The sequence below is a fragment of the Brachycentrus maculatus genome, unplaced genomic scaffold (assembly GCF_059751285.1).
Source record: "Brachycentrus maculatus isolate JH-2025_06_01 unplaced genomic scaffold, ASM5975128v1 h1tg000204l, whole genome shotgun sequence".
Classification (NCBI taxonomy): Eukaryota; Metazoa; Arthropoda; class Insecta; order Trichoptera; family Brachycentridae; genus Brachycentrus; species Brachycentrus maculatus.
The window spans coordinates 283,691-308,380 of NW_028280955.1; the positions used below are offsets into that span (position 1 = coordinate 283,691).

The 24,690-nt window shown below is 29.8% G+C and overlaps 1 protein-coding gene across 1 annotated transcript; it reads right to left on the bottom strand.

The window, feature by feature from the left end:
- Window positions 1–7,949: 7,949 nt before the first annotated feature.
- On the bottom strand, window positions 7,950–22,370 carry LOC148307173 (uncharacterized). Its single transcript, XM_088263842.1, has 11 exons — window positions 22,198–22,370; window positions 20,384–20,480; window positions 19,857–19,979; window positions 18,736–18,846; window positions 16,768–16,875; window positions 14,319–14,347; window positions 11,950–11,998; window positions 11,117–11,245; window positions 8,932–8,999; window positions 8,726–8,833; window positions 7,950–8,103 (listed from the first exon to the last, which is right to left on the bottom strand). Exons 1-11 carry the CDS (start codon window positions 22,224–22,226, stop codon window positions 7,950–7,952), a joined length of 1,005 nt encoding a protein of 334 aa, XP_088119968.1. The 5' UTR covers window positions 22,227–22,370.
- Window positions 22,371–24,690: the final 2,320 nt, after the last annotated feature.

The following is a 24,690-nucleotide window of genomic DNA, read 5'->3' on the forward strand; positions in this document are numbered from 1 at the left end:
AACCATTCACAACTTATTGAAACAATCTGTGGTACAAAACAATAGCAGGGTGGCGATATATCATCAATGATATCGTAATAGGGGATATCTCAATAATAGCCTATTTCACAGTAATTGAAAATAATGTCAACATGTTGAGGCGTTTTATGCTGTATGTTGCAAAAAAATTATACTTGAATATGACAAAAATGGGGTTAAAGTATTCTCATTTTCATTTACTTCTTTGTAAAATTGGCTTGTATAGTAAAAGCTCCTTAATTGAAAATAGAAGGGACCAAAATTGGAGAAAAAAATCACTCATTTTTCCTTATTGGATTGATGTGTGGCAGTGTTTTAAAAAAATCGATTGTGATTGTTGTTAAAAATACAACAAATGCAGTGAGCGTTTATTGAAATCAACTGAAATTAATACATTTTTTAATAAAAAATTTTTTTCCACAAATTTGTATTTTTTTATTGATTTTTACTTTTCCTTTTTTATTCAAATTATTAAACGTTTTGAATGGAAATTAGTTGCAGGAATCAGAATTCTGTTTCACATATTTTAAGAATAATTGTGAAATTGGAATTATCATTGGAATTAATGAGCTCTTACTGTACACATATATCTTAGGTTACGTAAGTTATGCGTTCCGGAACTTAATGTAACTTGAATTTCACGTAAGTCTTATTTACACTCAGTTTTCCTCCGTTCTGTTTTCTCCTCAATCAATAAACTTAGTGCTTGAAATAATTTAGTGTAAATAAAAAAAACATGATTTCTGGTTTACAAATCTGTGAATTCACATAAATTGCATATTATGTAATTCAAGCTGTTACTGTATTGCAATTTAAATGATGATACAGTTCTAAAAATTATTAATCCTTTAGTCCTCTTAATTCCAAAACAACTATTTCGACACTGGTATTGTATTCACAATAAAATTCACATACACATTGTACTAATCAGGGATAAGTCGACTTTACAAAAACATTTTTTTGAGATACCGTAGAATGGGGATACTTGAACTTTGATGTGTTACTTGAGCCCAGTACAAAAAAAAATCTATTTGGTTTACAATAATGAATGTATCGACATGATTCATTGTTTCCCTGACAGGTCACACTTATTGTCACGATACTTCGATCGATACCACTATCTAAATATTTTTTTGTACTGGGCTCAAGTAACACATCAAAGTTCAATTAGCCCCGTTCCACGGTACATATTCCATTCTCAAAATCTTGGAGACAAAGTGTAAATGTGTATACATTTTTAATGTTTTAACCCTCTATTATTTTACTATACACAATAATTGAGCTTCAACAACAGCAAGTATGTCTTTGACCTTTTGGTGACTTCAGAAAAAAAAATGATTAGTTAAAATCATATAAATGAATATGTTTTTCTAAGAACCGCAAAGTTTCTCTTTGACAAATTGCAACTTTCACTCAACAAAGCTGATTTTATTACATATCTTTTAGAATCCAATTTAAAGTAGGTATAATAATAATTATAATAATATGTATATTTAATAGTCAAAAGAACTGAGTTTTATATTTTTCTTAATGCCATAACATATGTAATCGTTAAATAGTTAGTATATAAAAACATTTTCAACTGCTTATTTTCGTGCATTTTAACCCTTTCTCTTCAGAATTAGCTTCCCATATAAAAATAAAATTTTAGTAGCTTTTGAATATGTGGACCATTACGATTTGAAAATTTCTTAAAAACCTTTACTCAAAGAGAAATTTTCATTTTAAAATGAGAGCGGACTCATGGATTTTTTTCATTTTCATCACAGTTTTCATGGATTTAGTTTTTTTTTCTTACAAAAAATTTACCTATGAGAGAAATGTTTTTTGTATACTTTTTTTTCAAAAGTAGCACATTTCCATTAAAAGACATGGATGACAATATTTAACTTTTATTAACTAACTAACTAACCATCACGCCGCTTCCCCGCAGGGGTAGGCAGAGAGAATAGAGCGCCACACCACTCTGTCCTTGCAAACATTCTTCGCCTCTTCCACGTTCATGCATCTCCTCATACATACCCGCCGACTTTCATAACTTTTATTTTTTATGTTTTATCTAATTTAATCTCCTTCTAACCTTATCCGCACCCAATGGTGCACTGCATCGTATTGACACAGTGTTATCTTGGTTGTCACTTACACGAAGGGAAGGTGATCACTCCTGAGCTTCAGGGACCAGTCCAGGGTAATATTAATAAATATTAAGTGTGTTAAATCACCAGTATTTATTTTCAATTGAACCCAGGACCTCCAGCATGGTAGCTAAACACGCAAACCATTACACCACCGAGGCAAAGGTGGTAAATTTACAGTTCTGGAAAGGTATTTAATATTTTTTAGCATTGCGAAATTTCACTTTTCGTGATTGTGTCTAGAATGTAGTCAATATTTATATATCTGTAAATATTTGCAATTTTTTTTAAAACTTCTTGTCATTTTCAAAAGAGCGTCTGATGAAAAAGGGTTAACATACATAAACAATTAAATCATATTCAATATGTTAAATACATATTGTGTTCTAATACCTCTTTGTGATTTGTTTTCTAACATATAAGTAATATGTAAAATACATTTTAAAATCATTATTCTCATACTTATTGCAGCTATGAAACCTGTCATAGTTTTTTTAAATGAGAAAATCAGCTTACATAGTATTTTTTTTATATTTACCTATATTTTATCTCTTGAAATCGAAATTTATACATAGTAGAATGATGTAAACTTTGGTTCTAAGATTTTAGGAAATAATACATAAATGAAACATTTGTTTTAGTTTTTAAATTTTTAGTTTATGGGCATCCAAATAGACATCTTTATTATAATATAAACTAATTACATTTCAAATTATAAATAAAATATGTAGATATGTACTCCAGTTGATTAGAATGGTTTTGCAACATTGTAATTTTATACATATTTATTTTATTTCTTCTTCTTCTTCTAACCCTTATCCGCACCCAATGGTGCACAGGGCATTGCATCGTAGCGACGCTGTGTTATTTTGATCATTAATTGCATGAAGGCGAGGTGATCAGTCCTGGGCTTCTTGTCCAGGGTGATATTAAATAAATATGAGAGTGAAAATCAGCCATGTTTATTTTGACCCCCTAGGAATCGGACCCGGGACCTCCACCACGGTAGCCAAACGTGCTGACCACAGCGCTACGGAGGTGGACATTTTATTTATTGGATTTAAAAAAAGGACATATTATTGGATTACCGTAAATAAAGTTTTGTTAACACGTTGAACGCCATGTGAGTTATATTTAATTCACGCTGTATTTGGTCAAGAGGTTGCGTGAGTTAAATATATATCCAATCATATTGGATTTTACGTTATGTGAATTGGATACGCTTCACGTTAGCCATTTAATGTAAATGTATGCACTTTCTGTGTGGCCCCCTGGACGAATTACCGATGTTGGCCCAGAGTTGGCCCTCTGAAAACTAATACCTGGCATTGCACTGAAATGAAGACTGTATGCAGTCTGTTTACAGTTGTGGCCCTAAGAAAAGTTTTTTTTTATTATTTCTAATTTGGGAGTCAATATAACATATCGCTCACTCCTTTCAACAACGTGATATATCAAAAATTGTCAATTTTCACCTGTGCATGTTTTCGGAATGCCCAGAAAATGTTCTAAATCCCAGCAAAGCGGCATATTTTTAACTTAATATTTACCCACTACAGGGCAGAAAGTGTTGATTTTGCATTTTGAAGAAAAAGGTATTGTTTAATTATTTTTTTAAATATACTAAAAAAAAATTTAATGAAGAAAAAACACTCAGGTTTTACCTAAAAAGATCTGTTGCACGGTAAAAATTTCAACAAGTGGCTTGATATTCATTTTTAATAAATTTTATTATACTTTTAAACTTTAAAAACGATCTCCTGAAAAATTATGTTTTTTGATGTGACATTTTTGAAAGGAGTGAGCGATATTACTATGAAAGGTCCATAATATTTCCTTTCAAACTTATTGATATGTACAGTATGAAGAACTTTAAAAATTAAATAATGGACTTTTAAAAGTATGCAGTAGGTATGTTGATGATAAAAATAAATATGTATAAAAATCCTGCATTGCGATGCACCTTAAAAGCATTGCTAACATGTTCTTATCCCATTCATTTTTATATTGTGGTTATAAGAAGTCTATTAACCTGTCGGCGAGTGAGTTCATGTGAACTTAACGAAACCAATCTCAACATAGACGAAGAAGAATATGGAAGCCTGTGTATTTACAGGGCTTATGGCCATATTCTTTTTCATCTATCTTGAGATGTTAAAATGAAAAATAACTCCTAAGTGGAATCCCAGATTTGTGAACAAAGATTTGGACACACCCGGTTTTTTTTACGTCAAAATGTTTTTTTTTCATAAAAAATTATCTAATATTTGAAATTTATAACATCCATTCTGATCAATTCAAAGGTTAATTAATATAGTGGATTTTAGTAGTTTTTCTACGATTGGCGTTGCCAAAGCTAAAGGGATAATATAGTGGATTTTTGTAGATTTTCTATGATTGGTATTGTCAGAGCTAAATACACAAAATTTGACTGTCACGTCAGTATTGCAAACAAAAATTTCAAGAACTTCTATATGAAAGTAGTATTTTACATAAATGGCGCTGTATAAATTATCCTAAATTATTATTATTACTTCTTATATTTACAACTTTAACTGACTAAAATTTTGTACTGATGTGTCTTAGTGAAACTGCATTTTATACAGGAGAAGAACAACTGTATACTTTTTTTTCTCTTTTATTTTATTTGACTAGTGACCGAGTTTGGTTTGTACCGACATCACAGTCTGATAATATTGGTAACGATAAAACCCGGTCACTGGTCAAATAAAATAAAATTGTAAACAGCTACAGTAGAGTGTCGATTATCTGACCTAAACCGGCTGCAACAAGGTTGGATAAGCGAAATGGTCGGATAACACGGAAAATAATAAAAACGACATTAAAAATGAATTAATTTTAATTGCGCATGGAAAACTTTTCAAATATGTACATGTAAAATAACTGAATGTAACAAACTAAAACATCAAAATGCTAAATTTTGAATATTGAAAGCATTAACTTTGTGGATCATATTGATATATTATTTTGAGAAATAAAAATACTTTGTTGTTTGATCCACTCACATTTTTATTAACAACCAACTAGTTTCGGCAACAACCTGTTGCCCTCTTCAGGGTTTATAGTCATTAATCAAACCCTGAAGAGGGCAACAGGTTGTTGCCGAAACTAGTTGGTTGTTAATAAAAATGTGAGTGGATCAAACAACAAAGTATTTTTTATTTCTCAAAATAATACAACAAAATGCACTTACAGCAAAGTAATAAAACATGTTTTATAGAAGGTACATACTCACATACAATGCAGTGAACTCCGAAACTAAACTTAAGCTTGGGTAAAAAAAAATGTTATTGTCTTACCGGTACGTCAGATAACTCGGAAATCGGATAACCAAAGGCCGAATAACCGAGACTACTGTGTATAGTTGTTGTTTTATTGTATAATTCAACAGACCTTTTATTGGTGTGATGAAACATTGCTGTCCACACTCCCTTAGGACTTACTTTGTTTGTATGATACTATACACTCTCTGACAGGTTGAAGAAGCTTTTATTTAGAGAATTGTGTAAAAATCTAAATATTTTTATAATCGTATATTTATATAAAATAACAACTTTTAATATTTCAAAATCTCCGTAGAGAATTGAGCCATAAAACTTGTACCGCTTTTAAATTTATAAATATTCTCTGGTTACTACTTCATTACTTACAATTCCAGTGCGCGGTGTAAAATTGCTACAAAATTGTGATAAAATGTAATGATGTAATAAATAATAAAAGGACGTTAATACATATGTACAATATTGTTTTATTAGGTTCATATATATATTTTAACTGAAACACAATAAAGGTATTTAAAAAAAAAAATAAAGACTTGTTCATCACCATTTAATTTTATATTCTCCTTTGTAATTAAAACAATTTGTTAATTTTTTTACCGTGAACTGACTTATTTAACAGTTTAAATAAATTCATAAAAAAATGAATAGAAGTCAAGTGAAGCTATGCAATGAATTTTAATGCGTAATTTGCATATCATCGTAATAGACTTTTATGTGAGAGAATTCCTTAATTTTGTGTTAGTACCATAATGATGCAACTTTATCAATAAGATCTCACGTGAGTTCAAATAAAAATGGCTATCTTTAGGAACAAAATGAATTATAATCTAATAGTTCAAGAGTTGGCACTTTTATAGGTAGGTACTGCACACACGGGTCAAAAATCTACATGTTATGCAAGGTGCCTAGATGACTGGTAATAAGCTCATCCAAATGGTCCGGGGTTTCTAGGACTCCGGATTATACATGGGAGGAACTAGCGATAATTGAAAACATTAAGAAGAGTTCTTTAAGGTGGTATGGACATGTGGAGCGAATGGATAAAGAAAAAATGACTAAGAAAGTATGTGTGGCAAATGTGAGCGGGAGAACAGAATGAAAGCGGCCAAAAAAGGCTTCATCAGATCAATCAAAACCTAAAATCTGGTGGTGTCAAAAGTCTGAGTAATTGGAGGGCATGATAGATGTATGGATGTGAAGGATGCTAGGAGTGTATGTCAGGACAGAAGAGTGTGGTGTTTCATCCTCTCTACCTACCTCTGCAGGGAAACGGTGTGATGGTAGTGGTAGTAGTAGTACATTACAGAAAATAGCAGTCTTTTAAAGAGAACTGGGAGTATGTTTTGGACTAGTAGGTGCCGCATTCAACAGTATGAAGGCTGTCTGAAGTTTAAAATTATACTCTGTGAAGACTAAATGCCACACCTTCAACCCCTACATCATACTTATTCTCTTATACTGTATGTCTGTGAAATATGACACCCTATAAAGGCCTAGCCGTTTATTTGACTTTAAGAATAGGTGTGCCTGATAAATTTTAGGCTTGAGGTGGTAATAAAAATAAGGCATTGAGCAAAGCAACCCATGGACAAATATTCCTAAGAAAAGCAAAAAAAGTGATTCGTTTGGCTAGGCCATGTACTCCGAATATCTCAAGGCATCAGGTTTGTGCTGCCCAGGATATATACTGCTGACAATTTATCTGCAGTTGTCGTCAGAACTAAGTTTAGGGCCTAACACAGGAGAATGTGAAGTAGCTGGCAGCCTATAGAAAAACCAGGAGGCAATTTTTTAACTCCAATTGGTCCTCATATGGAGATAATATGGATAAATAAGGCTTTTAATTGACTCTAACCCAATATCCATTGACTTTAAAAAAATATAGTTTGTGTGAAAATATGTACATATACAATCATGATTCTTTAATTTTTATTTTAAGTTTCAATAGTAAATACCACTATTTAAAATAGAGGCATTTACTAAGTAAAACTTAAAATAAAAATGGATAGATTTACCACAAAGTGACTGCCGAATCAATTAATGAAAACATTATTCAACCCTAGATTACAGGACATTCGCATAGTTTACAATGGAACCCAATCTGCAGGGAGCACCGAGGCATATATAAAGAATATAGTGACAAATAGCATGTCAAATGTTTTATCAATATTTTATGTTAATATTTTGCATAAAGTTCTCAAAAATCACATTTCACTTATTTTTTAAAATGTTTTTAGTAAACGTTTTTGGTAAAATTTGAGCTTTTCTTGCTGTCGTAAATTTTACGATAGAATATTAAGGTCTATTGAAACAAGTTCTGCGGTTTAATGAGTTGGCAAACAATATCCATAAGGCAAATCTATAAAATCTGATAAATAAATCTGTATGTATTGTATGTGCATATGTATTTGATTAATTTTGACTTTGGCGAACATCACGTTTTGTATTACAGTATATAAACTTGGCATAGCTGTTTACTTCTAACACTGAGAGTTTAGTCTCCATGAGCAAAGTGTATAACTTTGGATATAATGTCGAATAGTCCTGAAGGACATTTGTCTATGTAAGGGCTGCAGTCACCGGATGTGCCGTGCTTCTCCGCCAGATAATATGATGAAGGGAGCGACTCATCCTTCGAAGATGATGGCCTGGAACAAATCATTTGAAGATATTAACAATAATATGTAAATTATTTTTTGACGTCTCATCAAAGATGAAGAAGAATATGGAAGTCTGGGCATTTACGGTGCTAACGACCGTCATAGGCTGGTTTAAGTGATTAAGCTGGTTACACACGAGTAACATTCACCAATTCTACTCATTATTGACAACCACACTACTCAAATACTTGCAAGTTCTATATATATGAACCAGTTTTTGAAATATAATTCTTGGATCATTATTAGTAAATGCCCAGACTTCCATATTCTTCTTCATCTTTGATGAGATGTCAAAAAATAATATGAAAATAACTCCTGTGATTGGAGATAATCCAGATTTTGTGAACAAGTATTTGGACACACTTAAAATGTTGCAAATAATATGTATTATAATTGGATCCGTGATAGTTCATAAGGAACTGTCACGAGAGGTGGTATCATACATGCAGTGATGGGATTCAAAATTTTCAAGAACCGGTTCGCCTTTTAGGTACTACAATAAAAAAAAGTTTTTAACATAACGTGGTTTTGCAAGTGGACTATTCAATGGTGCCTTTTTTTTACTAAGATTTAAGTATAATGCTGTTGTTGTATTAGGGGCAGTACATACGTAAAAATGACGTGCATTATTCCTCCCAATACTCCTTGATGGTCCAATGGGGTTTCAGCTGCCTCACAAATACTTCTTAATAAGCACGCTTCTCCAGAAAACCCACTCCTGTAATTTAATTGTCAACCCTTAACATTAATTATTATTTCTTACCTAGCGCCAATTACTTTAAATTGTAAAAAAATAAATAAAAAACGCCAACTTACTCTCGAAATTTGTCTTGAAGAATAGTATATGCAAGCTTTCGATCTAAGCTCCGAGCTACATCAGATATCTATAAAATAAAGTATATTTGATAAATTTCATTGTTTTCAATTAAAGTTTTACTTGGTAAATACCACTATTTCTTAAAATCTATCATGACACGTGTTTAGATGTATTCCACATCATTTTCAAACACCGTATGATACGTTGTTTGAAAATAATGCGGAACAATTTCAGCAAATGAGTTACAGGTGACGGTAATTTATTACAGCTATTATGGTTTTATAATAATTGGACGAGAGTAGAATACAGTGGATAAGGATTGCCTACTATCTTTTTTGCATTGAATTTTCGTGAAAACGTAAAAAAAAATACAGAATTTTGAAATACGGATACATGACGATACCAAATTCAATTCAGCGATCTTTTTTTGAACTCGCTCCTTTTTCTATAAGAAATTTTTTATTAATCTGAAGATTTTGTATCACCTAAAAAAAATGCTAGAACAGACAATTTTTTGACCAAAGTTTGTTCATTCGTGGGTAAAGAATAAATTATAAAAAATTAACAAGTTTGAAAACTTCAATAATCAAAATAAAACATAAAATTCACTCGTTTTGTTGAACAAAATCACGGATATCTTTAATAACTTAAAATAAAGAACCCTGAAAAGAATATTCAAAATATTATACAAGTATGCCGATAAGTATGAACCTACATAGAAAGACGATTAAGTATTATATGTCTACAATAATAAGCGTTTCGTTAGAAGTCTATTCTTCTCATTCCCCCTTTTCCTTTCCGCGAAGTGTATCCCCAAACTCCAAGCGACATGTTTTCCGAAAGATGTCACATTAAACTTCTCTAAAATCACGCGAATTCTAAACTTTTGAAAGGCATTTAAATAATATGTGGTTAGTGCTTTCAGAGTCATTCTGAATGGAGGCAATTCTAAAAGTTTTACACTAAATTAAGTTTGATGGTGATGTTATCATTGTACGCGAGGCGGGTAAGTTATGACAATAATCAAGCTAAAATATTATCAATTTTCCGCTAATGCCTTGTCGTTATCACAACAATGAACCATGCTTTATTTACTCAACTACTTATTATTATTATTTTAATCGTTCTCATTATATAAACCAAATTACTCGGTTTTCAAAAGCCATCAAGTTTTAAGTAAACTTTAATACATGTATGTATTTATAAAAATGGGCGTAAAAATAAATAATAAGAGAGATTTAGAGTGTAAAAGAGAGAGAGAGAGAGAGAGAGTACAATTTTTTTTTAAACCCTTATCCGCACCCCAATGGTGCATAGGGCACTGCTTCATATAAACGCAGTGTTATCTTGATCGTTTACACATGAAGGAAAGGTGATCAGCCATCCGCTTCAGGTACCAGTCCAGGGTAATTTTGGATAAATATTACAGTGAAAAAATCACTTATATTTATTTGACCCCCCCCTGGGAATCGAACCCGGGACCTCCAGAACGGTAGCCGAGCGTGCTGACCATTACACTACGGAGGCGGACAGAGGTTTTTTAAAGGCGGACAATATTTACATAATATGTACAATATTTACTGTCATTTATTGGTGCTTCAATTAGTGATACTGAAATTAATGGTTTGCGATACCCACAAAAACTGGTAAAATACTGGTAAAATATAGTGTCTGACATATACTATTTATTATTCTATTGCTTTGTATCGTTGTGTATACATCGCTTCCTTTTGCTCCGTGTCATTGGAATATATAGCTCTCTTTCTCCTTCTCTCTGCATCATAACTCTCTTCTCTGTCATGTAACAAAATCCACCTAATAAACGCGACGCATCCTTGGAATTTCAATGTGATTCTCATCCAATTATTGATTATCTAAGAAGTTGCACGTCAAACAAATGAACATAAAAATAATAATGTAATCATTATTTACTGTGGTGATGGAAAATGATCACTCGCTACTTTTAATTTAATTCATACATTGACTTTGGTTTATTATAAATAAGTATTACTAGGTAGCTCTAGGCGAGTGACTGCTTTCAAGGAGAGATAAATCTCTCTCTCTCTCTCTCTCTCTCTCTCATTTCTTTCAGTTACCAATACCAAAACATTGTAATTTTTGAAATTATTTATTATTCCTATATGATAGAAAAATTATTATATTTTAATTCCTTTTCATACTTACTGGAGCAAAGAACGTCATGTCACCAAGGTCTGAAGCATTATTAGGTAGAAAATAGTTTGCCTCGAAATTGAAAGAGACGAAGACGTTTTGGTCAGGCAAGTCAACAGGGACAGCTATTGCGATGAAAATCTTTAAAAATATAAATGTTATTAATATTATTTATTGATTCGGCATTAACTTTGTGGAATGACATGATTATTTTATTAAAATTAAACACTTGAATAATCCACTTTATCGAGTTTTATTTTTATTTACGACTAGTTTCGAAAACGACAATTGTTTTCATCTTCTGGTACACCTAAATATATTTTTATTCGTTAGTTTTAATTTGTACCAGAAGATGAAAACAATGTTGTTTTAGAAACTAGTCGTAAATAAAAATAAAACTCGATAAATTGGATTATTCAAGTGTTTAATTTTAATAAAATAATCATGTTATTAATTTTATACCACATACTGAATCATTATTTAGTACTTTCCGATAGATAAATCATATAAAAATCAGACTTTAAATACTCTACATATTAATAAAAAGGCTTACATGTACTTTTAAAATACTATAGTAAATATGCCCATTTTATTTTTTCAACAATTTGTAAAACCAAATTATACATGGACAAAAAATTAAATTGATATTAAAATATTAATAAATACTATTGGATGAAATCCTAAATTTGAATTCTAAAAAGCAACTTTCAGAAAAAATCTTTAGTATAAATAAATGTTTATTATGTAGAAAGCAGAATATAAATAAAAAATATGTCTAAGTTCGTTTTCGATATTTGTTTTCGGAAGTTCAACAAATATTTAAAACACATTAGTTTCAAACTTACCCCTTCTAAACTTGTTGGTGTATATATGAGAGATCTTTTGCGCTGCTTACTGTACGACGAATTTAATAAACCAATAATTAGTATACTGAAATATAAATAAAATCAACATATTAAACATTAGTTTTTACAGTATACTGTAAAATAAACAGTTTAAATCAAAGAATCCTTTATCTCATGATACACAAAAAATATTGTAAAACAATTTAGAACCATCTTCATTAGAAAAACAAAACGATCATTGGGTCTATTCTACAAAAGTGACAAAACAAAATAAAATAGTAAAATAAAAATGTCATTATTATGATACGCGTCTCTTAATTGTGATTGTTTCATAAATTTTTCCAATTTTTGGTACAAGTAACTTGTGTGTTTGAGACAGTTTCAGAAAATAAAACATTTTTCATCTAATATCGGCAAGAAAAAAAAAATACAAAACATATTAAACAATTGTTTATTGTTTATTCCATCACTGGATTATTCACCCTACGGATGGTATATAAATATTATATCTCAATTGATGGCAGCACCGTCATCCCAATTTTCACGTCTATTAAAATTACCTCTAAGAAATGAAAACAACTTTTGAATATTCATTCATAATAATATTTATTAATGGGCAGAATGAAAAACTCTTTCATTTTTTATTACTCCAAAATCACTTAATTTATTTTCACCCCCCTGGGAATCAAACCCAGGATCTCCAGCGCAGTAATTAAATGTGCTACCCACTATACTACGGAGACGGCCATTTTTATTACCATTAACAAAAACATGCAAAAAAACGAATAATTATGGTTTCAAAAAAATATATTTATTTGAAACTAAAGCCTTATTTTATTTTATTCACTCTCGTAGATTGTTAAATTTATGCTAACAATTTAAAAATTAATATGAGCTTACTAATTAATAACGGTTTTTATTGAAATATTTTTGTAAATAATTTGTTAATAACTCACCAGCAAAACAGTTTTTTGTCATTCTTCATTTTCAGAACTGCACAGAATCCAAGTAACGGATAAATAAAAAGTACAAACGTTATTATACCACTGATGAATTAATTAAACAATAAAAAGTAACTAAGATACTCATCCAATGAGTAATGCTATCTCGTATTTTCACTTATAGAAGTGCATATAGATGCAAATTTGGAACTCGGTACGTTTTCCGTAAGTCCGAACACTGACGAGAGATGACAGTTATGATTTATGGGCAAACATGGAAGATTAGTCAACTTAGGTGCTGTTTGCTTGCAGCAATATATTTTTTAAAAGATCTTTGTGCTAGCCAGCACACTAATAGACGCTAATTCGGTATACATGCTTTTCAGAAAAGGTAATTGGTTCAAAATTGACGATACTCTTGCGCAACGTGTCAAAATGGTTATGGCTTTGGTGATTTGGGTACGCTCATGATAAAGGTATTAAAAAATCCTGTTAGCTACACTGACTATACTATTTAAAAAATATTCGATATCCAGGGTCAATAGCTATAAATTATTGCATATATATATATATATATATATATATATATATTATATATATATATATATAAATATAATATATATATATATATATATATATATATATATATATATATATATATATATATATATATATATATATATATATATATATATATATATATATATATATATATATATATATATAAAGGGTCCGCCAAATAACTTTTTTTTTTGAAAATGCTATAAGTGCTATCGAGTGTAGCTTCGGCTGTGTGGCACGTAGCGCCGTCCTGTTGAAACCAAATGTTGCCAATATCCTCCTCTTCAATTTTTGTGAACAAAAATCCGTTCAACATGGCCCGATAACGATCGCCATTGACTGTAACGGCCACTCCTTGCTCATTTTCAAAGAAAAATGGCCCAATTATGCCTCTGGACCAAAATCCGCACCAAACAGTGACTCGTTTTGGGTGTACCGGCTTTTCAATGTATGCGTGCGGGTTTTCTGTGCCCCAAATACGACAATTTTGCTTGTTTACATACCCGCCAAGATCAAAATGAGCTTCATCCGAAAAGATGATTTTTTTGGCAAAATCGGCATCTTCTGTAAGTCGATCGCAGGCCCACTCAGCGAAGCGAAAACGCATTGGATGGTCAGTTGGCTTCAACTCCTGAACCAATTGGACTTTGTATGGCGTCATACCAAGGTCTTTATGCAAAATTCGTCTCAATGATGTCTCCGAAATGTTCAATTGTTGAGAACGACGGTGAATTGATGTTGATGGCGCTTCACGCACACTTTCTGCCACAACATCGATATTCTCGGGTGTACGCACTGTTTTTGGCTTTTCACGCTTTGGTTTATCGATGAGGATGCCAATTTCTTTCACTTTTTTCACAAGATAACGAACATACGGAGCTGACGGTGCTTCTCTTCTTCCAAAAACCGTACGCAATTTTCGCACACATTCTGCAACATTACCATGATTTTCAAAGTAATGTCGCAATATTTCCCAGCGTTGTTCAAGCGTATACACAACCATATTCGCTCAGCGGAAGGATAAAACTAATTATCTGTCAAATCAGACATGAGCTAAGTGTTACCATTCACGAAATAAACACTAGTTGAAAAAAAAACTTTAGATGGCGGACCCTATATATATATATATATATATATATATATATATATATTTATATATATATATATATATATATATATATATATATATATATATATATATATATATATATATATATATATATATAAATATATATATATATATATATATATATATATATATATATATATATATATATATATATATATATATATATATATATATATATATATATATATATATATATATATATATATATATATATATATATATATATATATATATATATATATATATATAATATATATATATATATATATATATATATATATATATATATATATATATATATATATATATATATATATATATATATATATAAATATATAACATTTTATTTATTAAATATAATACGTATTTATTATTATTATTTTTTTAAAACATGCTACAATGAAAGAACCCTCACAAAGTTGTCCCGACACTGTTGAGATTTTATTTTAAAATTCTTTGTAGTAAAAAAACATGGCTGACTAAATTTTGTACCCATCGCTTAGACAAGTCGGAATAAAATTGTTATAAATATTACGTATAACATATTATATATTATAAATTATGTTTTATATAATTTATATTATATATTAAATAAAGTACACGTAAAAAACATGAGGAATGAATGAAAACATTTATTTTATTTAAAATAATTTTTTTAATTATTGTCATGCGCGAAACCACAAGTAAAATATAATTAACTTATAAATCGATTTATCCCCACGGAATACCCAGGTCTAGGATTCCATACGAAATGCCTGCCCTGAGATAAAATTCTATATGGAAAGCTTGCCAAGGGAATGTCTGCCTAGGGCTAAGAAACCATAAACAATGCCTGCCCAGGATCGAGATTCCACACGGAATGCCTGCCCAGGGTTAAGATTCCATACAGAATGCTTGCCCGGGGCCGAGATTCCATAAGGTATGCCTGCCCAGGGCTAGGACTCCATACGGAATGCCTGCAGGGGGCTGGAATTCCTTACGGAAGTACCATACATACGCAATGTACGTATAGTTTTTTTTTTTAAATTATTTATTTGCAGTCCCCCAGTGAAAGGATGTTTCTGCCAGAGTAAAGAATTATTTTTATTTACAATAAAAAAAATGAAAGAAAATAATAATAACAATTTATACAAAATTTCATAGTTTATTTAAATTTTGCGCATTTGCGTTTAGCTTTATCGTTTTAGAAATTATGCCCGCAATTCTAGAATTAGGTTCAGAAAGAAGGATGGATACTTGGGTGGGGAGTTGGAATCCTGCCCGTGTCTATTTAGAAAGTTCTCCTTCTCTTTTGTCAGCTATAGTTTAATTTTCTTTATTTCTACATATTCGGTAAATAACAAATATAATTAATATATTTTCGATTATTTCAACTTTCTGATAAAACAGATCTATAAAATCTCAAGTCATTAACATAAAAAAAACCACAGGTAATGTTCAATTTATCTATACTACGTAGTTAAATCTTTAACTTCTTTGTGGAATCCTAGCCCAGGAAAAAGGATGTCTAGAATAGGGATGACGAAGTTAAATAATGACACAAACACATATAACATTTATAATAAAGTTTATTAAAATTATAACTAAATGTTTTATGGTGTAAAAAGTACAATATAGTATTATGGATCATCGTGTATGAACGAAATGGAGTTAATAATACTCGTAGGACAATCGCTAGTAAACTTTTTGCAGTTTCCTCGCTTTCCACGGTTTTCCGCTTCGTAGAATATATCCGGTAGGTTTTCATCCGTTGATGAAGATGGGCTATAAGAAATTAAAGCAATATATTATTTTTATGACCTTTCTACTTCAAAAACTCTGGATTATAGGTACTACCATATACAGGGTGAATCAGAACACGCGTACCACACATTATCTCGCAAATGCGGTGGCTAGATAAAAACATTATTAATAGCAAATCTAAAAAAAAGCAAAAAGGAAGTAAGGTTTTCTTTTAAATTTTAACAGAGACATAAATTTAGTGAGGCAATGTTGGAGAAATTTTTCTTTGTGATTAATTTATGCATAGTTTCAAAAGGAAGACAACTTTTATCCCTTTAATACGATTTTAAAAGCGTTTTTACAATTTTATTCTGTAATTATCGCTCAAGTTTACCACATTTATTTTTAAATCATTCATTGAAATGGTAGTTTTTTCAAAGTATTTTTTTAAAAGTTGGTGCATACTGACGTAAAAACCACATATAAGAAATCTCCCATAACTCCATTGTGCTGTAAGGGTGCTTCGGCGTGTTCACATATTGCTCTTAGCAAGCAGGCTCGACCAGGAAGTCCCTGCCTGCAATGGTCATGTCGGAAAAAAACATTAATTAAAATTTTACTCAATAAGATGTTATTAAGATGAAAATTTGAAAGTCTGAGTATTTCAGAGGTTAAGACCTGTCTTTGGTTTATTTAAGAGATCACTTTGTACATTATGCGTTCACAATTCCATATAAAATAAAAACACATCACTTTAATTTCGAAAAGTCGTATATATATGTATATATCTTGCAAGAGACCATATACATTTTTTCCACTATAAATGTATTAGGCAACATGTAAGTTTGAAATTACTTTGAACAGCCAATGACAGTTTATAATAACTATAATTGACAAGAATTATTCCATATTCATAAATTCATTCGTTCTGAATTGTGAGTTTTACATGTGAAAATAAATATATTTTTTTATTGATTTGGAAATTAACTTTATGGAATAATATATTGATTTAAGCATAAAAAATGAAACACTTATAAAATATCATTTAGAGTATATTAATGTAAACACGACTAGTTTAGAGAACTACAGCTATTTTTATCAACAGGTGAAAATACAGACTGTTTGTTACGTTTTCGCCGATTGGTAAAAAAATCTTGAAAAAAGTCCTGTTTATTTAAAAAAAGGTTTTACTTAGCAAATACCACCATTTCTTAAAATCTGTTGTGACACGTGTTTCGATGCATTCCGCATAATTTTCAAACACCGTTTGCAATGCGAGTGAAACAGATGCGGAATGCATAGAAACACATGTCACAATGGATTTTAATTTTACATAGTAATTTTAATTGAAAATACAAAGATTTTGCTACAAAGTTACTGCCGAATCATTTTATGAAAAGTCCTGTCTATGTTTAAAATTTCAAAAGTGGTGTTTTTATAAAAGAGTTTTTTTACAAATTTAATTGAAAATAAATACAAAATATTCAAACATTAAAAACAGGTTTCTTGCTATCAAAACTTGGAATTTTTAATTAATTCGCAGTATTGTACAACAAACATCGTAAAAAATAATGAGAGCACGAATGCCATTAATTTTTCTTAGACATCAAAGGAAAAAGGTCATGATCATTTTCCCTTTGTTATACAAAAAAAAACAATTTATTCGATAATATCCCGGTAATTACTCGTGATTCCTATTACAAAGAGGTTATCTGCCATATATTACGAATCCATGTTTGTAGCTGTATTACAAACGTATTTAAGAAATACATGGAGCAGTAATAAAAAATGTAAGTCCTCTTTGAAGAAATGTTGAATTGATTTTTCGTTCAATTTATTGATTTTTGTAGTCTTCACATTTTTCAAAAAAAATTTAATTCAAACCCTTATCCGTACCCCAATGGTGCATAGGGAACTGCATCACATAAACGCAGTGTTATCTTGATCGTTAACACACGAAGGAAAGGTGATCAGCCCTCCGCTTCAGGTACCAGTCTAGGGTAATATTTAATAAATATTAGAGTTTAAAAGTCACGCTCGGCTACCATACTGGGGTCCCGGGCTCGATTTCCTCGGGGGGTCAAATAAATAAAAGTGATTTTTTCACTCTAATATTTATTGAATATTACCCTGGACTGGTACGTGAAGCGGAGGGTCGATCACCTTTCCTTTATGTGTTAACGATCAAGATAACACTGCGTTTATACGATACAGTGCCCTATGCACCATTTGGGTGCGGGTAAGGGTTTTGAAGATCTATATATATATATATATATATATATATATTCTTACGTTTCTAAGATTTTCTTTTGACTATATTGTTTTTATTGATGGGGATGAACAGCTTAAGCGCAGTTTATCAAGACTTTTGATTTTATGTTGCTGTGTGAAAATATATATTTAATATAAAAAACGAAATAAATTTAAAAATACTTGCTTTTCAATATTATTTTCTAGAACTACGTAGGCAAATCTTCTACTTAAACTGCTAAAGAGAGGGGAATCACCCAAACTTCTCTTCTCGTGTCTCCCTTCGTCTACAATCTGAAATCAGAAGAAATAAACACATTTTATAGTACTATCTCATGATGTAATCTAGATAAAGTTTCGGGAACAATTTCACCGCTATTTTATGTGCCAAGAATGCCAGTTAGTGTAATAAAAAATAGAGAAAATGGTATTACTAAAGCTAATAAATTATTTTATTACATGATTGAATAACTTTTTGTTATATCATATTTAATGTACATAAACATTAATTTTTGTCTCCATTGAATACATTTAAATCGAGTATCTAATTAATTTGAAATAAATTAGATACTCCCACTACTTTCATACCGAGAAACGATCATTAAAAAATGTTTTAATAATAAAACCGCCAACAAAACATATGTATATATTCATAACTGGAATGTTGTTATGATCTTAAAATTGAAATTCTACACTCCAATTTCTATTTTATTTGTATCAGAAACGTAATCCTTGACATTAACTTCGGGACTCCAAGTCAACTTACAAATCAATGATTAAAATAAAAAAGTTTTAGCCAAACGTACATTAATTTCATGAATAGTTCGGCAAGCACTTTGTGTTTCTATCCATTTTTAAAGAATGATGCATAATGCTTCGAAACACGTGTCAGATAAGATTTGAAGAAAAAAGATTATCAACAGAATAAATTATTTATTTAAAAATAAGTATATTCCTTATGTTATAAATAATAAATACTGGACGCAAGCTGCTATAGTAACCTATCGATTTTAAATTATTGAGTATATCATAATAACACAATAAAAGTATTTATCGAGAGAAAAGACACATATCCAAATGATCGCTTAAATAATAATAATAATAATACATTTGGATTATTTATAAAGCGCCATTTTTGTAAAATACTACTTCAGCTTGGTGGGTTCTATCACAGGAAAATTGCATTAATTTTTACAATTGTATTGAACCAAAGCTGCAATTTAAGACCTTTTAATGTTTATTTTTCTCTTTAAAAATTTCCATGTTAGTTAAAATAAAAAATGTAAATCGAATAAAATACTTACCAAGGATTCAAAGGCTGGCCTTACCCATGAAGCATTTTGTAGTGTATAGTAATTTCCCTCAAAGAAATACGAAACGGATACTTGTTTCTCATTTTCTAGAGGTACTGATATGGTGGCGAAGAGCTGAAAGGGTTTTCAATTTATAATCTTTGAATCTTTTAAAGTACAAATTATATTATTTCATAAAAGAATAAGTAAAAACTACATTTTTTAACTAGGGGTGTATTGTGACATGGGTATTTCAATTTGGTCCCCTGTCACTGGTCAAATTAAATAAGTAAAAGTGGAAACAGCTAAAGAGTTGTTGTTTTATTACATAAAATGCAGTTCCACTAAGAAATGTGAGTTCAAAACATAAATCATGTAACTCTTTTAATCGATAAATATATTTTCCCCATTTTACAACGCCAGGATTTTCTGTATTACAATTTTGTTTGTTTTTAATAAATAATTAACTAATGTTTTCATACTCAGCGGTGTTCAGCAGGAGAATTTGAATAATAAAAAGCTTTTTTTGCAAAACTCACCCCCATTTGTGTATTTACAGGTTCTATTAAAAACCTTTTTCTCCTCGAGTGACCCCTTGATTCATTACTGCTACATTTGGTCATTGCTATGAGCATTCTGAAAATAATGTAAGATATGTTTACTCTCCTTAATATAACAAAAGTCATGATTGATTACTTCGTACTACATTTAATGAAAAAAATATCAAGTATTTGTTATTAATAATTAATAATGCAATAATACATAAATAATACAAAGTTGCAATCATCGTTATTATAATTGTTAATTGTTTAATTATACAAAAATGTTTGAAATAATGAGTTTCCTTGTGCTATGAGCAAATTTAACAATACTTGTGTATAAAATTATGTGATTTGTCATCTGTCATGAGTCATGGAATCATGGATGATATACATATATCTATTTCAAATCCTCCAACTTTCGTTTTCCAATTATTAATAGCTCTTTTATACAAAGTTTCGTTATTTAATGAGTTAATGGTTAAAGGAAGCAGGTTATGCAGCTTTTTTGCGTAAAACTCAAAGTTCTTTTGACCAAACGTGGTATATGTTCGATTTTGTTTGATGTGTTTCTTTGTTTTTGAAATTGTGGTTATATATATGCTTTCACAAAGTGTGTTATTGATGATTTGTGTGTTGATTAGCTGGAAGGTGCTTTCTTGTGATTTGTGTGATTAATTTTTAAATGCACAAAAGGATTGTTTTAATGTTGAATCTTGAATTTTGAATCCAGAATCTAAAATATGTAATACATCCATATCTTTGCAAGTGCAAACATTTGTGTTTATTTTCCGATGGATTGTTTTCAATATATATTAAAGATTTTATAGAGATGAAGAAATTATTGAAAATTTACAAAGCTTACGACATGCCATCGTCTGACTTAAATGATCATATTTGTATACATTGTTCACTCCGTTTGATAACCCAACAGCTTGATTAAAAAAATATTGAATGTTTATTTTAAATTGAGGGTCTATCAGGAATCTGTATCACACCCTGGAATGCGGTGGCACGACTTTCAATGCCTATTTTAAATATCTAGGAGTCTATTCATATGCAAGACACAGGTGACAACCAGAAAAAATATTATTAAAAAAAAATATTTAAAAAATTACTATGGAATTAATAAACAAAGTGAAAGTGCTACTATTCAAAACGAAAACATTTAACTCAATGCTTTAAAAAATCATAATTAATTTTATGTTTTGAATATTGAAAGCATTAACTTTGTGGATCATATAGATATATTATTTTGAGAAATAAAAATATTTTGTGTTCTGATCCACTCACATTTTTATTAACCAACTAGTTTCGGCAACAACCTGTTGCCCTCTTCAGGGCTACATTTATTACTAAATATATATATAAAAAGAAACAGTGTACAAGTTCAAAATGAACCCAACAACTTGTACACTGTTTTTTTTTATATATATATTTAGTAATAAATGTAGACCTAAAGAGGGCAACAGGTTGTTGCCGAAACTAGTTGTTTAATAAAATTGTGAGTGGATCAGAACACAAAGTATTTTTATTTCTCGAAATAATTAATTTTAAGATTTAAAAATACAACACAAATACAACAAAATTTGAAGTGCATATTATTTAACAGCGAAGATTTTGATGGCTGAGAAATCACTTAATTTGGCAAATATATATTAGTATGTATATTTGCAAATGTAGGGCATGAGTCGAAATATTATTATCACATCTAAAAGTTAAGGTTCAACTTTGCCTGGGAAATTAGCGTCGCGTTAATCCGCTCTCCTTGCCGCGCGTGACAAGTTACAAGTGACTAATCAGGGGGTACTTACAGTGCAAATACGGTATAATTAAATTGCATATCGCCACCACACCCCAACACGAGTCTTGATCAATATAGCGAGAACGTATATAGAGGCACCGCGGGAAGCGAACATCGCGTCGCGCTGAAAAATTCGACAATTTAAACGGGTCGGATTACTCGAAATTACGTAAAATGCGAGAGCATTGCACCCACACGTCACTAGACACACTGTGGAGCCTGAACTGTGTTTGATTTTGGCGTTATCGAGTTTGTTCCGTGCCTGGATTCTCAAATATCTCTGTTATTAGACCCCCTACGGACGAAAAATTATAACGGTTTGAACAGATACACAAAACAGGCAAACTGGGAGCATAAGGTATTACAATATCGAACCATTCTTGGCAACAGCAAAATCAAGATAATATCATAGAATAAAATAACCACTAAGTATGTGTTTTTTTTTCACATTAATTTTATTTGACCAGCAACCGGGTTTTGTCGTAACAGACGGGCAACGACACTCCAGTTAACTGATAAAATACAAAGTTATTATTTTATTCTATAAAATGCAGATCAACCAAGAAATGGCAGTACAAAACTTATGTAAATCTAAATTTATATAATGTACTTTTTTTTTACAAAAATGTTTGTAAATTAGCATAATTTAAAAAGTAAGATCAATTACTACTGACCCTTATCCGTATCCAATAGTGCATAGGGTACTGCAACAAATTGATGCAATTAAATTTTATTAAACAAGTAAAATATGATTTAGACATAATTTAAAAGTAAGATCAATTATTTCTAACTAACTGCACCCTAAAGTGTATAGGGCACTGCATTGAGTTGATGCAATGTGAATTTGATGGTTTATTATACGAGTATGAATGCAAGAGGATCTATCCTGCACTTTGAGCCTAGAAAAAAAATAAACAAATACTCTAATATTTTTTAAAAAGTTTACACAAACAAATTTTTACATTTTTACCACACTAAGAATAAAATAAAAGTGAGCTTACAAAATAAAAATAAAAACTTTTGTTGAAATAGTGTTTTGAAATATTTGAAAAATATTACAAAGATTGAAAACTCCTTTCAATGTTTACTTGTCTACGAGTTTATTTATGCTTTAAAAGAGAATTTCAGTATCTCTAAAACAATCATCTGATAACCACTAGATCAATAAATAACAACACTGCTGTTCTTAAACAAAGAAGGTACATAACAGTTTTTTGTAGAATCAATATTATCTAACCATTTAAAAAAAGGTGCTAAAATTGAAGCCTCCTTTGAAACGACGATCTAAATTCATTACATATTTTTGGTATGATTATTTAAGAGATGTAAAAGATATATTTTTTTTTTAAACGTGAACATTTTTTTCTGAAAATAAAAATCAAAAAATAATTAACTTTTATTGACAATACAATTCTAAGAACATCAATGATTCGACGAAGAATTATTGAATAAAAACGATATTAAAATGATAAAAAAGTAGCACAAACGGGAACTAATATTTCCTTCACGTTTATTCATTAGATGTAAAAACACGCGAGAATTACTCATATTCGTATATCTACGACAAATCGTTAGAGTTATTTATATATATATATATATATATATATATATATATATATATATATATATATATATATAAAAATATATATATATATCAATATATATATATATATATATATATATATATATATATATATATATATATATATATATATATATATATATAAATATATATATAAATATATATATATATTTATATATATAAATAAATATATATATATATATATATATATATATATATATATATATATATATATATATATATATATATATATATGTATATATATATATATGTATATATATGTATATAACAGTAGATATTTACATAGATGATTCTGTGAACCAAGCAACATTTTATGTTAATTTTAGAAAACATGTCAAAATTTATTGTACTTGCAGGCAATTCATCTACAATTAAAGCTGTATCATATACATTCATGCACAACCTCATACATATCACGGAGTTATAGATCTTTTTTCCTGAACTTCTTGAAATTCAAAAAAATGAGTGAATGAACCTTCATCGTTAAGAGTTTTAGTAACTCAGAAAATCCTGAAAAATAACCAAAAACTGAAATCTGAAAAAAATTGAAGAATAATTTCTCCTATTCTGGGATGTAAAATTTGGTTCTTTTCTAAAAAACTGAAATAAGTTTAGAGAAATATTTTTTCATCATCAAAACTTCATATTTTCATATTGAAAATATGAGATTAATTTTTTAGCTGTTTAATGGAATTTATGTAATGTATAATTTTAGCTGTCTAATGTAAATAATGAATGTAATGTATGATTTAAGCTGTCTAATGTAAATAATTAATGTACTGTATATTTTAGCTGTCTAATGTAAAAAGTTAATGTGATGTATAATTTTGACTGTCTAATGTAAAATAATAAATGTAATGTATAATTTAGGCTATTTAATGTAAATAATTTATGTAGTGT

Coding starts and splice junctions, on each gene's coding strand:
- LOC148307173 (XM_088263842.1), bottom strand. CDS start 22,226: ATGCAATTTAATTATACCGTATTTGCACT. Junction 18,847..19,856: donor GGCCAGCCTTTGAATCCTTG/GTAAGTATTTTA, acceptor TTCTGATTTCAG/ATTGTAGACGAAGGGAGACA. Junction 11,246..11,949: donor CACCAACAAGTTTAGAAGGG/GTAAGTTTGAAA, acceptor ATATTTTTAAAG/ATTTTCATCGCAATAGCTGT.